The sequence below is a fragment of the Dendrobates tinctorius genome, unplaced genomic scaffold, assembly GCF_039654945.1.
Source record: "Dendrobates tinctorius isolate UK_male_01 unplaced genomic scaffold, ASM3965494v1 ptg000157l, whole genome shotgun sequence".
NCBI lineage: Eukaryota > Metazoa > Chordata > Amphibia > Anura > Dendrobatidae > Dendrobates > Dendrobates tinctorius.
In genome coordinates this window covers 9,224,787-9,242,758 of record NW_027361824.1, presented here as the reverse complement: position 1 = coordinate 9,242,758, position 17,972 = coordinate 9,224,787, and the positions used below count along the sequence as shown (strand labels likewise).

At 46.7% G+C, this 17,972-nt stretch overlaps 1 protein-coding gene across 3 annotated transcripts in view; it reads right to left on the bottom strand.

The window, feature by feature from the left end:
- The window catches only part of LOC141051551 (piwi-like protein 1), an 87,673-nt gene that overhangs the window by 27,007 nt on the left and 42,694 nt on the right, over positions 1–17,972 (bottom strand). For all 3 annotated transcript variants that reach the window (XM_073548530.1, XM_073548528.1, XM_073548529.1), the window contains exons 4-8: positions 14,175–14,300; positions 11,929–12,140; positions 11,619–11,740; positions 4,326–4,406; positions 3,581–3,778 (exon numbers count right to left, since the gene is read on the bottom strand). In XM_073548530.1, coding sequence (XP_073404631.1) covers positions 3,581–3,778; positions 4,326–4,406; positions 11,619–11,740; positions 11,929–12,140; positions 14,175–14,300 — 739 coding nt within the window. The remainder of the gene's footprint in view (positions 1–3,580; positions 3,779–4,325; positions 4,407–11,618; positions 11,741–11,928; positions 12,141–14,174; positions 14,301–17,972) is intronic.

Genomic DNA, 17,972 nt, shown 5'->3' with positions numbered 1-17,972 from the left:
AAGCTCTCTAGTAGAAAAACAAAATAAAAAAAAAATTAAAACTATTCTAAAAAAAAAAAAAAAAATCTAAACACCTTTTTGCTAGGTCAAAAATAAAGAATCTTAAATAATAAAATAAGAGCATATTTACTGTCATCACACCCGTAATAAAAAAAAGGAATAAAATAAAATGATTTAACGCTGTAAAGTAAAAGAAAATAATGGCGGAACTGTTGTATTTTTAGGAAACTTGGATCGACTAAAAAAACAATAATATGCAAAGAAAACATTGTATGTACCTCAAAGTGGTATCAACAAAAACTACAGCTCGCCCCACAAAAATCAAAGCCTCACACCGCTCCATGGATGGAAAAAAAACACAAAAGGACTCAAAATAGTTAAACCAATTTATTTTTTTTAAACAAAGTTCAAATTATTTTTTTACCCACTTAAAAAAAGAAAAATTGCACAAATTTAGCATTACTGTAGTTGTACCAATAAGGAGAATGTTATTGGGTCATTTTTCTCATACAATGAAAGTCATCAATACGAAAACCTAAAAAAAACTGCAGAATTTTATTTTTCTCAAATTTCATGACACTTCGTTTTTAGCACATTACACGGTAAAATTAATGGTGTCATTTAAAACTACAACTTGTCCTGCAAAAAAAACAAGATGTAATATGGCGATAGTGAAGGAAAAATGAAAAAAAAACCGATGCATCTTTGAAGGAGAGGAAAAATTAATCAGGAAAGAAAACTGTGCTCATCATTAAGGGGTTAATTACATAAATTTGGTTGCAAAAGTTAACCCCTTAAGGACCAAGCCACTTTGTAGGTTAATGACCAGGCCTTAATTTGGAAATCTGACCACTGTCACTTTATGAGGTTATAACTCTGGAAGGCTTCAACAGATCCCGCTGATTCGGAGATTGTTTTTTCGTGACATATTGTACTTTATGATAGTGGTAAAATTTCTTCAAAATTTCTTGTGTCTATTTGTGAAAAAATGTAAATTTCGCAAAAAAAATTGAAAATTTTCAAACTTAATTTTTATGACCCTAAATCAGTGTTATGTCACACAATAGTTAATAAAGAACAACAACATTTCCCACATGTCTACTTTACATCAGCACCATTTTTGAAACTATTTTTTCCCGTCTCCCATGACGGCACACATGAGAGAGGGGATCCGCCCAGTCAGGACAGGAACCCTACTGAAGATAAAAGGGGTGGTACCTCTCCCTCGCTTCGGTTGGGTTTCCTGTCCTGACAGGGACCCGTGTTCTGAAGATCACGTACCTGCCCCTCTCTCGTGCCGGCGTGGAAGATCAGGCTGGTTCCTGAGCTCTGTGTGTCGGGAGGGGGAAGCGCCGTTCTTCGTCCTGATTGGAGTTGTCTGCTGTTCCCTTCCCTTAGGTATTTGCTTTGGGACATCCCATGGTTTCCTGTTTCCCTCCCCCATGAAGCAATAGAGAAAACAGGATTTTTGGTTGCTTACCGTAAAATCTGTTTCTAGGAGCCTTTATTGGGGGACACCGCACCCTCCCACGTTGAACAGCTGTTTAATTGAATTATACTGTTACACTTTGAGTTTGTGTTTATTTCTCACTTCTCCTACTGTTTTCTCACTAAGGCTAGCTTCAGACTAGCGTTTTTGCCCGCAGCGAGCGCACGGCCGCCGTTAAGCCCCCCCCCCGCCGCGCCCCCTCCGGTCATCTCCTCCTATTGTCGCACATCGCTGCATGCGATCTGCACACCCTATCTTTGGCATAGGGTGCACAGACCGTGCGCTAGTAGGATTTTGCGTGCACTGCGCCCTTTTGACGGTGCGCCGAACACACCATGTTGCATTTTGGTGCGCTCGGAGCACCGTCAAAAGGGCGCAGCGCACCCAAAATCCTACTAGCGCATGATCTGCGCACCCTATGCTAAAGATAGGGTGTGCAGATCGCATGCAGCGATGTGCGACAATAGAAGGAGATGACCGGAGGGGGCAGGGCTTAGCGGCGGCCGTGCGCTGCAGGCAAAAACGCAAGTCTGAAGCTAGCCTTACTGAATATCCTAGTTCCAGTCGGTAGCATGTACACTGAGGAGAAGGAGCTAACTTTTGTCTGCATAGTGTGAGCCTCCTAGTGGCAGCATAGCATACACCCATGGCTTCCTGTGTCCCCCAATGAAGGCTCCGAGAAACAGATTTTACGTTAAAGCAACCAAAAATCTTGCTTTTTTTTGCAAGAGGTTTTTGCATCACCATATTTTGAGAGCTATAATTTTTTCCATATTTAGGCTCACAGTCATGTGTGGGCTTGTTTTTTTGCGGGACAAGCTGACTTTATTGGTACCATTTTTGGTCACATGACAATTTTTGATCGCTTTATAATATGATTTTTGTGGAGGCAGAATGAACAAAATCAGCAGTTCAGGAATTGTTTTTTTTTCTCTGTTTTTTATGTTTTGGAGCTTTTACATAAAAACTTTTATAGAAAAAAATTATTTTTGCATTGCTTTATTCTAAGAGCTATAACTTTTTATTTTTCCACTGATGGCGCTGTACGGCGGCCTGTTTTTTTGCGGGACAAGATGACTTTTTCAGTGATACTATTTTTTATTTACATTCGTCTTTTTGGATCACTTTTTTTTTTCCACCTTTTCCAAGCAGTATGATGCTCAAGCACAATTTACTACATTTTTTGTGTTTTTTATTACGGCGTTCACTGAAGGGGCTAACTAGTGTGACAATTATAGATCGGATTGTTCCGGACGCGGCGACACCAAACATGTGAACTTCTTTTATTTATTTTTTTTTTTTTTTAACGTAAAATGTGTATTTATGCATGGATTTTTATTTAGTAATTTTTTTTTTTTTTTTAAAGTTTTCTTTACCTAGTCCCTTTATGGGACTTTCACTTTTTTTTTTTTTTAACTTTGATTGAAGGTATAATGCATTGCAATGCACTAGCATGGCAGTGCATTATACCTGTACTCAAAGCTTCTGACACCATGTTGTAGCATGGTCTTCGAGGCTTTCTGTAGCTTGATGACCCAGGGGTCGTCATGATGACCCCGGATCACCAAGGTAGCGTTTGGGCCCCGCGGGGACGCCGATCTGAAGGTAGAGGGAGCTCCTGTCCCTCTGCCTCCCTCCTGAACACTGCGATAGCGCTCGATCGCAGCAAATAGGGGGTTAACAGCCAGGGGTGCTGCGGACACCGCTCCTTGCTGTTAGTGCAGAAGCTCAGCCACTGAGCTGCTGACCTGATCGGGCAGGAAGTGATGGTATTTCAGCATCTCCTGCGCATTCACAGCGATCTGAGTGCGGGGTCCAACAACATGGGTCCCCGCACCTCTTCCCGTGCCTCTTAGCTGTCAGACAGCCGTCGGCACTGAACTATCACTACGTTTACACACAGTGATAAATGCATGACGGACACACACTGTCCTCGTGCTGGAACGGACACCCTGCCATGACGGACTGTGTACATCATTGGACGTTACGTGGTTAAGGAACAAAATGTAAACAAGTTATAAGATTGAATCTAGAGGCGGCTAGTGCCTCGGCCCACAGAGCGGCCAAGTATGAGGCAATGGTGGTTCTTACTTGGTGAGGACGATCTGTCCTATCAGCTCTTTGCAGCAGGCGTCTTGGAACCTCTGAGGGCCACAAGAAGAGTAGAGGCTGCTCATGATGTCGTGCACAGTCTCGTTCCTGAGGACTTTATGGCTGACATCAATGCTCAACATGATGCTGGACTCATACTGGAGGATGGAGGTGGAAAACCCCGGCCAGATGGAGAGTCTGATGAGAGAGGAGACAAGATGGAGGCTGAAAATAGGGGAGCTGAAGTAACACGCATCAGTCTGTAGACACCTACAGGCATACATTACTTACTCTCCAGAGCTGCACTCATTCCGCTGGTGCAGTCACTGTGTACATTCATTACATTACTGATACTGAGTTATACCATGTATTATACTCCAGAGCTGCACTCACTATTCTGCTGGTGCAGTCACTGTGTACATACATTACATTACTGATCCTGAGTTACATCCTGTATTATACCCCAGAGCTGCACTCACTATTTTGCTGGTGCAGTCACTATGTACATACATTACTGATCCTGAGTTACATCCTGTATTATACTCCAGAGCTGCACTCACTATTCTGCTGGTGCAGTTACTGTGTACATACATTACATTACTGATCCTGAGTTACAGCCTGTATTATATACCCCAGAGTTGCACTCACTATTCTGCTGGTGCAGTCACTGTGTACATACATTACATGCTCCCATGACTAAAACATGGTCAGCCCCATGTAAACGCTGTTCTGCTGGTTACGTTACCGGTGAGCTCTGACTTCGGTGGCGTCGTTCGGGTTGTAATAGTTGCGTCCTATCTGCTTCATATCCATGATCTTCAGGAGTCTGGGGGGAGAGAACAGGCGCTGTCAGCTCTGCAGGTGGAGGATGTGTATGATACCAGCAGTGAGCGAGTGGATGTGGGAATCCAGTGGAAGATGTGACTGAGGTTATCATTTTGGGGAACAGACAACGTTTCGGTCACTTCCTAATACATTTTATGCTGCAAACAATTCTGTCTTTTTTCCTTACAGAGTTTAGCGCACGAAATGAATCCCTTTAGATTTTCCTGGACGTGGCGATACCTAATAGGATTGTTTTATTTAGTGTGCATTGTAATGAGGGAAAAGGTGGTCAAATCCAAAGGTTAGAGATAGGTTTTTTATTTTGTTTTAATATGTAGATTTTTATTGTCCTTTTTTGTTCCATATTCGTCATCGTAGACTAGAACTTGTCAGTATGGCATTACAGAGCAAACTTCACGGTCTCCTATGAAGCCCAAAGGGTGCGGAGACGTCATCTATCGCCATCCTGCAATCATGTCCCGGAGAGGCCGCTCTGCACCTGGACACCCAACAGTCAGGGACAGAAGATTCAAGGGGTATTTCCATCTCCAAGATCCTATACTAATATGTAGCACAAAATAATAAAATAGGGATTTTTGTGTACTCACCGTAAAATCCTTTTCTCCGAGCCATTCATTGGGGGACACAGAGAACGTGGGTGTTATGCTTTCCTGCCACTAGGAGGACACTAAGTAAACCAGAAAAAGTTAACTCCTCCCCTGCAGCATACACCCTCTCGCTGGACGAGATCTCACCAGTTCGGTGAAAAAGCAGTAGGAGCTTAAACAGTTGAACAATAACCATAACTATGTCACAACATAAAGATGCTAATCAGGGTGGGTGCTGTGTCCCCCAATGAATGGCTCGGAAAAAAGGATTTTACGGTAAGTACACAAAAATCCCTATTTCTCCTACGCCTCATTGGGGGACCAGAGACCGTGGGACGTCCCAAAGCAGTCCCTGGGTGGGGAGCAAACATCTGCTAATACCCCATGTACCACTACCTCAACTCGGAGGTACTGCCGCTTGCAGGATGCGTCTGCCGAGAGCTGCATCCGCAGAGGACTGAGAATGAATCTGGTAATGCTTTGTAAAGGTATGCAGACTGGACCAAGTCGCAGCCTTGCAGACCTGTACTGCCGAGGCCTGGTGCCGAATGGCCCAAGAGGCGCCCACTGAGCAGGTAGAATGTGCCTTAATCCCTGCTGGGACAGGCGCATTCCTGACACGATAGGATTCTTGAATCGCGAGGCTGATCCACCAGGCTAGCGTTGCCTTTGAAGCGGCTAGACCCTTCTTATACCCTTCTGGAAGTATGAACAGGGCATCTGACTTGCCGTCCGTGAGATGAACCATCTCAGAGCCCTAAACAACATCCAGAGTGTGGAGGGCTTTCTCAATACGATGGACTGGTGCCGGACAAAAAGAAGGCAAAACAATTTCCTCATTGAGGTGGAAAGAGGATATGACCTTGGGCCGGAAGGACGGAGACGTCCTGAGAACTGCCTTGTTCTGCTGAAAATTCAGGAACGGAGGGCGGCAGGATAGAGCTGCCAATTCGGAAACACGTCTGATTGACGTAATTGCCACTAGAAAGACCACCTTCCAAGAGAGGTTAGTGGAACGTCGTTAAGGGGTTCAAAAGGGAGCCTCCTGTAGGGCCCCAAGAACCAGGTTAAGGTCCCAAGGTTCCAATGGTCGTCTATAAGGAGCCGCTACATGGGCAACTCCCTGAAGGAAAGTCCTGACTTGAGGTTTGGTGGCAAGTATGTGTTGGAATAACACTGACAAGGCTGAGATCTGGCCTTTGAGCGAACTAAGCGCGAGGCCCAATGTTAGTCCAGATTGAAGGTATTCCAAAGTAGTAGGAATGGAAACGTCATAGGGGACCGGCCATGATCCTTGCACCACGAGAAAAAGGTCTTCCAGGTGCGGTGATAGATGCGCATAGACACGGGCTTCCTAGCACTTATCATTGTGGAAATCACGTAGAACCCAGCCTTTGTTAAAGTCCAGGATTCAACGGCCACGCCGTCAAAGACAGGGCCCCGGAGTTCTGGTGGTAAATCGGACCCCGAGAGAGCAGATCCGGATGATGTGGAAGACGCCAGGGAATGTCGGCGACTAGTTGAATCAGTTCTGCGTACCAAGCGCGGCATGGCCAATCTGGCACGACAAGAATCACTGGTACCCTTTCCGATCTGATCTTCTTGATGACCCTGGGAAGCAAGGGAAGAGGAGGAAAGATGTACGGAAGCCGGAACCGGTGCCACGGCAGAACTAGGGCGTCCGCACCGATGGCGCGTGGATCGAGTGATCGGGCGATGAATTGAGGAACCTTGTTGTTTAATCTCGAAGCCATGAGATCCACATCCGGAGTCCCCCAACAATGGCAAATCTGCTGAAAAACCTCCGGATGAAGGAACAACTCTCCCGAGGCCAGGCCTTGGTGACGTGGACTGCCGAGATGGGCGAATGATTGGTTTCGGCCCAAAGGAGGATGTGACTCACTTCGTGTATGGCCATCCTGCTTAGAGTACCCCCCTGGCGGTTGATACACGCCACAGCCGTGGCTTCGTCGGATTGGATCCTGATGGAGTGGCCTGCAAGGAGATGATGAAAACTCTGTAGGGCTAATGTGATTGCTCAAATCTCTAGGATGTTGATGGGGAGACAAGACTCTCGAGGAGACCACCGACCCTGTGCCGTGTGGTGAAGAAAAACCGCGCCCCAGCCCAGAAGACTTGCGTTGGTGGTCACTACCAACCATTGTACTGGGAGAAAAGACTTCCCTTGATTCAGGGAGGATTTCAGAGTCCACCACTTGAGGGCTTGTCTGATCCGCAGAGACAGGAGGAACAGATGGTCCAGAGAGACCAGGTTCTTGTACCAGGCTAACAGAAGAGCATGTTGCAAGGGACAGAGATGGAACTGGGCGAACGGGACAGCCTCAATCGCTGCTACCATCTGTCCGAGAACTCTCATGCTGAAACGAATGAAGTGAGAATCTGGTCTAGAAAGACCGCGCTGCTTGTTGTAAGGCTCGGGTCTTCTCTGGAGCGAGAATGACCAACCCGCGGGAAGTGTCCAAGATCATTCCCAAAAAGGAAATCTTCCTTTGGGAAGGACTTTTCAAAGTTTAATTTTCCAGCCCAGGCGAGAAAGTGTATTTATTGTTATATCTACGGATTCCTCGCATACTGGAAAGGACGGGCCCTTGATGAGCAGGTCGTCCAGATACGGTAACACTACCACTCCCCGAGAGTGAAGAATGGCCATGACAGCCGCCATGACCTTGGTAAAGACCCTGGGGGCGGTGGCGAGTCCAAAAGGGAAGGCAACGAACTGGAAGTGTTCCTCGTGAATTGCAAAACGTAGGAACTGCTGGTGGGACGGGGTAATCGGAATGTGAAGGCAAGCGTCCTTGATGTCGATGGATGCTAGGAACTCTCCTTTTACCATGGAAGCGACAACTGATTGGAGAGATTCCATTCGGAACCGCCGTAAATTGACAAACTGATTTAACAGTTTGAGGTTCAGTATGGGCCGCATCATCCCGTCCTTCTTTGGAACCACAAAAAGGTTTGAATAAAAACCTCTGAACCGTTCGTCTTGAGGGACCGGAATGACGACTCCGTCCTTTTGCAGCGCCTGAACAGCCCGAAGGAAGGCTGTTGTCTTCCTTTTTTGGGGGGGAATGGGAAGAAACGTGCTGGCGGAGGACAGGAGAATTCTATCTTGTATTCGGAGGACACCAGTTCCCTGACCCACTTGTCGTGGACAACTGCGAGCCAGGTGTGACAATGAAAGAAGACAACCTCCTATTCTGCCGTCGTCCACCAGATACCGCAACAAGTCATTGTGTAGAAGATTTGTGGGATCGGGGTCCTTGAGAACCGGATGTCCTGGGTCTGGGCTTCCAAGAGTGATTAGGTCTGTATGAGACCTGGGTGCCTCTGTCTCCACGGGGGGGCCGACCAGAGTCGGAAGAGAAGGACCAATCGGAGTTATTGCGAAAGGATCGAAATCGCGTCGGCTGTTGGTTCCAAAACGGCCGAACAGCCCTTTGCTGAGGAAGGAAATTACTCTTTCCCCCGGTAGAATCAGAGATGAGCTGGTCCAGTTTCTCCCCAAAGAGGTGACCAGATTGATAAGGTAGAGAAGTTAGCGATCTTTTAGACATGGCGTCCACTCGCCAGTCGCGGAGCCAAAGAGCTCTTCTAATGGAGATTGCATTAGCGGCAATTTGAGCAGCACCATTGGCGGTATCAAAACAGGCATCAAATACAAAATCTCCTGCGTGAACTATCTGCCTGGTGACGTTGGTAGCCTCCGGAGGGAGATTGCTACCCTGAATAGCAGTGATTAAGACTTCTGACCAAGTGGCCATAGCCTTAGTGACCCAAATCGCTGCAAACGATGGAAAAAGCACCGCTCCTGAAGCTTCAAAAACTGAGCGGGCGAGAATCAATTTGACGATCGGAGGGGTTTCTGACTGAGGAACCTTCCGAAACGGATAGGAGGTCCTTAGAAGCCAGCCTCGATACAGGAGGGTCCACAGAAGGGGACTGCAACCAATCTTTCATTAGGTCTGGGTCAAAAGGGTATTTAGCCTGAATAGACTTTTGCCCTGTGAACCTCTTATGTTGTCGATCCCTATGTTTCTGGACAATGTCCTTAAAATCAGGGTGGCTGGTAAATAATTTGCGTACACGCTTGGTCCTCTTAAACGAAAAAGCGTGTGCTGGAGGAGGAGTATTTTCCTCCTTCAACTCCAGAATCCTGTTGACGGATTCTATAAGTGAGTGAATCAAGCGACTCTTGATCAGTTGGAGGATTCTGGGGCTGAAGCGTCAGATTCCAATTCAGAGTCGTACTTGCTGTGACCAATAGGAGAGGGAGAGCGAGAAACAGAACTCGCTGGTGCTGAAGCACGAACGTGACTGAGGGACGCATCATGGGTTCGCTTTCTAGCTTGACTGTCCATTGAACAAGTACGGCCCCTGCTGGTGGACGGTTCCCCGCTGTCGCCAGAGCCCTGCTTGGGCGGCGAAGTCGCCTTCTGACTTAAAGAAGCTTCCCGGAGAGAGTCTATAGCCTGGGTCAGTGACTCCACCGACCGTGACAGGGACGCAGTCCACTCAGGGGGACTAAAAGCAGGAAGACCCGCAGCAGCGTTTGGGCGCAGGCCGCGTCACAGTCCGTGCATAACGGATTAATCTGGGCTTCTTAGCAGCCTGCTTAGCTTCCTTAGATTGAGACATAGCGCTCCGGAAAGGGTTAACGGCAGAGTCTGACTGCAGCAGCGGAGAATGTGACGGGAAGGGGTTAAGCTTTATTCTGGGGGCAGATGCAGCTTACCCGGTCCCGTACTGTGTCCCCCGGGAGGAATAGCTGTTGTGGTGTCACCCGGTATCCACCTGAGAGGTCACCTCACAGCTCTGAGGTAAAAGGAGAAGGTCCCCTGAGATTAAAATTGCGCGTCTCGTCAGTAATGAGAGGCGCCAAGAGGATGGGGCGGCGATAATAGCGCGGGCGGCGCTATTCAAATTGCGGCCTAGCTCTGGCCAACCTGCGGTAGGCCCAGGGGGCGGGGCGGCGCTATGGAAATTGCGGCCTAGCAGGGACTAAATATCTCAGGCCACCCAAGAACGCTGAACCCGGGGGGGGGGACAGGACCCGACCCCGTACCTCCACTCCAGTGCTCACTCAGCGCCGAGTCCATTCTTCTCATCCTGGGCTGATGTAGCAGAGACGGAGGAGTTCTTGAAGGGGGATGCTCGATCGGTCCTCCCTCTGGGCAGGGGGACGGAGAGCTTAAAGAGATATGCTCAATCGGTCCTCTCTATGGGGAGGGGGACGGAGAGCTATGGGGCTGACTCAGGGCTGAAGAAAGCACTGTACGATCTTCTCCATAACGGGTCTCCTGCGCTCGCCCTCGAATCCGTGGATCGGTAAGAAATCAGCCTCATTCGTCGCAGGAAAGTGTACGTGAAGGGTTACTCCGCATGCTCGCCTCTTGTTGGTTCGGGGGAGAGCGGGCCGTAGAAAGGAACCGTCGCCCCCTTCACTCCGTTAATTAAAAAATAAAAATTTACAGAAAATTCAAAAAATAAAAACGATGGGGTCTGAAACCAGACCAAAGTGCCTCCTACAGACACTAAGCAAGAACTGATGAGATCTCGTCCAGCGAGAGGGTGTATGCTGCAGGGGAGGAGTTAATTTTTCTGGTTTACTTAGTGTCCTCCTAGTGGAAGGAAAGCATAACACCCACTGTCTCTGTGTCCCCCAATGAGGCGTAGGAGAAATTAAAATAGCGAATTCCTCTTAGTAGATATGTATTATAGTTCTTCTGATTCACTATGTCGCTTACCTCATGTGCAGGGCATTGCAGTAAGCTTAGGTATCCATGGTTACGACCACTAACAACTAACTGTCACTATATGAGTGGTCATAACCATGGATACCTACGCTTACTGCAATGTTTTGCACATGAGGTAAGTGAATTAGAAGAACTATACTAAATTTGTAATTGGAGGTATTTGCTAATATTATTACACCTACTACATATTGGGATAAGATCTTGGAGATGGGAATACCCTTTAAAAGGGGTTGTCGAGGATCAGAAAAACACGGCCGCTTTCTTTCACCCCTGACCATTGAGTGTGCGTGGTAACGCAGCTCCAGTAATCTCAATGGAGTTGGCTTGCAATACAACCCATGGTGAAGAGTGGCGCTGTTTCTAAAGGAAAGCAGACATGTTTTTCTAACCCTGGACAACCCCTTTAACAGTAATATAAATGGAGCATGAAATGTGGGCGGGGGGACCAAGGAGCCTAAAGTTTCAGTCTTGCTTGAGAACCTCCAGATACAAGATAGTTTGCTGATCGGTCCACGCCATTACTTTAAGAGGAATACTCCCAAATTTTCACGTTACACCCTCATCTGACTGCTGGAGAGGAGGTTCAGCATGCACACCTAAGCTACTTTCAAAACGGATTCTGCAGAGCCCAATTTTAGGATGGTGTGGGGTCCCAATAATTGGGCAAAGGAGGAGTAACTTAATATTTTGGGATTAACCCTTTAAAGCCGATAATTTTACAACAGAGTCATCTAAGGGGGTATGAAAAGAAAAAAAAAGTGGTCAGGATGCGACCATAAAGAACAATCAGTCTGGACATTCTCCCAAAGAGCAGATCCTACGTCCTCGGACCTTCGGAAAATGATGTTGTAGAAATGGAAGCAGGTCGGCGAGGTCGGTGGAAGCTCATTGGTCAGGGTGATTGTTATCCGCACGTTCTCTCCATTTCGAGTTTGGCTGAACACCTCGGTGACCTTCAAAAACAACAAGAAAAATCCAAAAACATCAAATGCAATCACCGTTATGTCAATTACCAGAGAGGAGTGAGAGGACAGACACTGGTGATGAACAAGGTCATCAATGTCAGATCAAACATGGTCCCAAGTGATACACTCCATTACTGCTCTCTATTGATGACCCGCTGTCCTTGGAACAACTTTACCTTATTCAGTCTTTTTGGTAAAAACAACACGGTTCCATCAAACGCCCGCGCCTTCCCGATTGTTTCTTCATGCTGGTACAGGAGGGCATACCGCAAACGCTTGGACTCCATGGCGGGGTTGAAGTCAACGTGATACTGGTACAGGGCCCACTGTGGTCGGGACACCAGCTTGATGTGGTTGGTCACAAGAGCAATAATGGTTCCAGAGGTGCCTGCCGATATTAGGGGAGATGGTTATATTTTACCCATTTGAACCAGTCACGGAAGAAGAAGTAATCAGGCTCCTTCCATCTTCTTGCCCTACTACATGCAATACTGGCCCTATTCTCTCATCTCAACCAGTCCATTTCTCCAGCTTTCACCACTCACCTAACAAATATTCAACTTCTCTCTTCCGATATCTTTCCCTACTCATTTTATCACACCAGTATACGTCCATTACTTAAAAAACCATCCGTCGACCACAAGTGTGCTGCTAACTGTAGACCTGTCTCTAATCTTCCCTTCATCTCTAAACTCCAGGAATGCCTGGTCCACTCCAGTCTTATCTGCTATCTCTCAGATCACGCTTCTTGACCCTCTACAATCCCGTTTCCGCTCTTTACATTCTACTGAAACTGCCTGCACTAAAGTCTCTAATGATCTACTAACAACTAAATCTTATGGTCACTGCTCATTTTCCTAGATCTCTCGGCAGCATTCGACACGGTGGATCACCAGCTCCTCCTCACTATGCTCCGGTCTATCAGGCTCAAGGACACCGTTCTCTCCTGGTTCTCATCCTACTCTCTGACCGCTCCTTCACTATATCTTTTGCTGGCTTCTCCTCCTCTCCTTTTCCCTTACTGTTGGGGTTCCTCAAGGATGAGTCCTAGGCCCCCTCCTTCTTAGTGTTGTATAGTGCCCCTATTGGTTGAACGATCTGTAGATTTGGTCTCCAGTACCATCTCTATGCTGATGACAGCTAAACATACACCTCTACTCCTGACATCACTCCAGAATTATTACAAAGTACATAGTGATTGTCTTACCACTGTCTCCAACATCATGTCCTCCCTCTGACACTGAACCTGTCAAAAACTGAACTCCTCATGTATCCTCCCTCTACTAACCTACCTATGCCCGACATTGCCATTTCCGTGTGTGGTTCCACCATTATTCCCCAGCAACATGCCCGCTGTCTTGGGGTCATACTTGATTCCGAGCTTTTTTTCACCCCTCACACCCGATTACTGGCTCGCGCTTGTCATCTGCACCTCAAAAACATTCCTAGAATTCGACCTTTTCTTACTTTTGACTCTGCAAAATCTCTAACTGTTTCTCTTATTCATTCTCGTCTCGACTATTGAAACTCTCTTCCAATCGGTCTTCCTCTTACTAATTACTCCCCTCTTCAATCCATCCTGAATGCTGCAGCAAGGATCATATTCCTCACTAATCGTTACACCGATGCCTCTACCTTGTGCCAGTCATTACACTGGTTACCCATCCACTCCAGAATTCAATATAAACTTATCACTCTCACCCACAAAGCCCTCCACAGTTCAGAACCACCGTACATCTCCCTCGTCTCAGTCTAACACCCTACCCGTGCCCTCTGTTCTGCTAACGACCTGAGGTTAACATCCTCAATCAGAACCTCCCACTTCTGTCTCCAAGACATCTTTCATGCTGCGCTATTTCTTTTGGAATGCACTACCCAGGATAATTTGATTAATCCCCAATATCCAGTGTTTTAAGCATGCCCTAAAAACACATTTCTTCAGACTGGCCTACCGCCTCAAAATATCTAACTATCCCTCTGTTGCCCATTCAACATTTTCATCAAAACCAGAACCCTCGTATCTGTTCTTATAGCCTTCATGCAATTATTAGCCCTCTGTGTTCGTACACATACTGGTTGGTGACCGGTTCATGCAGCATTACGTGAACACCCTATTAAATTGATGGCTGCACCGTACAATACAAGCAGCTGTTACCATCCACCTCTCGTATCTCCCCTATTTCCTCAGATTGTAGTTTGCGAGGAGCAGGGCCCTCACGCCTCTTGGTATCTGTTTATTTATGTGATTATTGTTATTGTAATGTCTTTTATTGTCTGTACACGTCTCCTCTAAAATGTAAAGGGCTACGGAATATGTAGGCGCTATAGAAAAAAAAAAAATTATTTTAGCATCTCTCTCTCCATTCAGTTGCTTTCCTAAGACACCTAATTTGTCAGTTCCCTCAAAGGTCATTGCGATTACCTGCTTTTGATCTTTGGACGTGTTCGATAGTCTGCCGGGTGTTCACCCCGACGTCATGGAAGTCGCGCCTACGGCCACCCCGATCCCCGATAGACACTTCTGCAAGTCCGGCTGACACCTGCAGAACTAAATGAGAGAAAAGAGGTTTGTTAAACTATTAGATACCAAGGTCTCCCTTCCACATACAGGGGTTACAGGACAGAAAAAAGCAGCCCCCAAAACTGCACAGTGGTGGCACAACTACCATAGGAAGAATCCAGCAAGACTACAACTAGAGGTGCTCCATTCTAGCAATCGGTAGTGGCCCCACAGCCGGACCCCAGCATCCAGCAAGTTCTTACTTATCCTGTGAATAGGTGATCATTTGCCAAATTTGGAATAACCTTTTATAGGATTGCCTGGGATTTTAACCATATAGATTATTTGTGGTTTGAAATATTCAACCTGTCCAGTTATCAAGCAGCACCGGTTGTGAATCAATTTCTCCTACTGTTGTGCAAATGGAACAACAGGCAAATAAGCAATTAGCAAGACAGCCCCTATAAAGGAGTGGTTCTGCAGGGGGTGACACCAGACCATTTCTCTGTTCTCATCCTTTTTGGCTGTTTTGGCCACTTTGGCATTTTGTCATTGTTCTCACTCTTAGAAGTACAGCAGCATGACGCGGAGTTTACAACCCACAGAAGCGTCTCAGGCAGTGCAGCTCATCCAGGATGGCACATCAATGAAAGCTGTGGCAAGAAGGGTAGCAGTGTCTGTCAGCACAGTTTCCAGAGCATGGCGCAGATACCAGGAGACAGGCCAGTACACCAGGAGATATGGAGTGGGCCGTAAGAGGTCAGCAACCAGCAGCAGGACCACTACCTCCTCCTTTGTGCAACGAGGAACAAGAGGAGCACTGCTAGAGCCCTGCAAAATGACCTCCAGCAGGCCACAAATGTGCATGTGTCTGCTCAAACTGTCAGAAACAGCCTCCATGAGGATGGTACGGGGGCCCGGTGTATCCACAAGTGGGTGTTGTACTTACAGCCCAACATCATGCAGTGTGATTGGCAGATTTGACATTGGTGCCCTGTGATCTTCACGGATGAGAGCAGGTTCACATTGAGCACGTGACAGATAAATCTGGAGACGCCGTGGAGAACGTTCCATTGTCTGGAATATCCTCCAGAATGACCGGTTTGGCAGTGGGTCAGTAATGGTGTGGGGAGGCATTTCTTTAGGGGGCCGCACAGCCCTCCATGTGCTAGACAGAGGTACCCTGACTGCTATTAGGTACCAGGATGAGATCCTCAGACCCCTTGTGAGACCATATGGAGGTGCAGTGGGCTCTGGGTTCCTTCTGATGTATAACAATGCTAGGACTCATATGGCTGAAGTGTGTCAGCAGTTCCTTCATGATGAATGCATTAATGTTATGGACTGGCCCGCCTATTCCCCAGACCTGAATCCAATCGAGCACATCTGCGACATCATGTCTCCTTCAGTCCACCAACGCCATGTTGCATCACAGATTTCCAGGAGTTGACTGATGATTTAATCCAGATCTGAGAGGAGATCCCTCAGGAGACCATCCGCCGCCTCATCAGCATCATCATTCCTAGGCAGTATAGGCAGATCATACAGGCACATGGAGGCCACACACACTACTGAGCATCATTTCCTTGTCTTGAGATATGTCCACTGAAGTTGGATCAGCCTGTAATTTGATTTTCCACTTTGATTTTGAGTATCATTCCAAATCCAGACCTCCAAGGGATATTAATTGTGATTTACATTGATCATTTTTATGTTTTATTGTCCTCAACGCATGCCACTATGTAATGAATAAAGATTTGTAACAGGAATATTTCATTCAGTGATATCTAGGATGTGGCATTTTAGTGCCCCCTTTATTTTTTTGAGCAGTGCACATACCGTATATCTTTTTGGACACTTTTCAAAGCCACAAAATTAACATACGGTATATTTGCACATACTATACACACACAATAGTGCGGTGAAATTAACATCTGTGTATGCTTTAAAACAGACATCACCGCTATATCCCCACACAGGAACCTTAACAGCCGTGTCGTTACCACGCATGCGCGGGTAGAGCGTGCAGTTGTGGCGGTGACGTGAATGTCACTTGCGCAGGCGCAGTTCGCTATTCCTGCGTATGCTAGTAACATGCAGACTGCGCCTGCACAAGTGACACTGCCGCGGTGCCTTATGGGATTCAGGGACAGCAGCCGGAAGTCCAAACAGGCGATTATATATTTAGATATATATCGTTGAGTATAATATTATAGAAATATATATTTGTTTGTTGCAGTGTATATACACATGTCCATGCTGCTGCTGAGTCACCCTCTGTTCTCCAGGCCCGGCTGCAGTGCCCCTGGGTGGCCGGCAAATGTCGCCGGTTCCCGCTGTGGTCCCTCCTCCCCGGCTGTGTCAGTGCGAGCGATACCCTAGGGTACCGTTCTCCGGCAGCCGCTGTACGTGCGTTCATTGCTGTGCCGGGAGCGGGGCCGGCCTGGGAACAATCACCGGCCTGCAGGAGCAGCATCCCCGTCCTGGAGCAGCTGCAGGTACCTTTTGCACTATGTCTGTCTGGGGGGCATTGCGCAAGTGACATACACGTCACCGCTATTCCCGTGCATGCGTAGTAACAACGTGGCTGTTACTGCGCCTGCGTGGGAATAGGGGAGACGTGTATGCCACTTGGGCAGGCGCAACTGACTGCAGCGGTGCCTTATGAGATTCGGTGACAGCAGCCATCTGGAGATATTATATACAGATTGCATCATACTTGTGGTCTGGGAAATTTTCGAAAAAATATTTTTAATTAGAAAATGTTCAAACCACAAATATTTCTAAAAGAAACTTCATTTTTATAATACAATACGACAAATAAAATAATGGTACTGCCCTATTCCTGAGACCTGGAGCTGTGCAAGGTCTTCCTCAATGTGTGGGGAACTTCTGTTGTTATTATGAACTAGCTGAAAAGCCTGGCGTTGCCTGGGCATAGTAACCAACTGTGGTTAGTTATAACAAATTATAATGATTATATTGCACATAAAAACATTTCACATCATATATTCAACACTACAGATTTGCAATACAAATTAACTAAACGATTACCCAAGTATTGAGTGTTTTATTTTCAACTCATTCAAGAGCCTTTTGATAAACAACATGTTTGGTTTTTCCTTTCGGTGCAAAGATGAACAGATTTTTGGCAGTTCCAACTCTTGAACAGACCACGTAAAGTTGACCATGAGAAAAGCATGGAGATTGCAAATTGATCCCTACTACTTTCAAGGACTGTCCCTGAGCATTGTTAATGGACATTGCAAATAGCAGTTGAACTGGAAACTGGAGGCATTTAAAATCAAAAAACAAATCAGATGGAATGAGTGGAATTCTTGGAATGAAAATGTCCTCTCCTTTGGCACATCCTGTTTCTGAGCCGTGTATCTAACCCTATCCTGTGTGATACTGTCTGCTGAGCCGTGTATCTAACCCTATCCTGTGTGATACTGTGTGCTGAGCAGTGTATCTAATCCTATCCTGTGTGGATACTGTGTGCTGAGCCGTGTATCTAACCCTATCCTGTGTGATACTGTCTGCTGAGCCGTGTATCTAATCCTATCCTGTGTGATACTGACTGCTGGGCCATGTATCTAATCCTATCCTTTGTGATACTGACTGCTGAGCCGTGTATCTAATCCTATCCTTTGTGATATTGACTGCTGAGCCGTGTATCTAATCCTATCCTGTGTGATACTGACTGCTGAGCCGTGTACC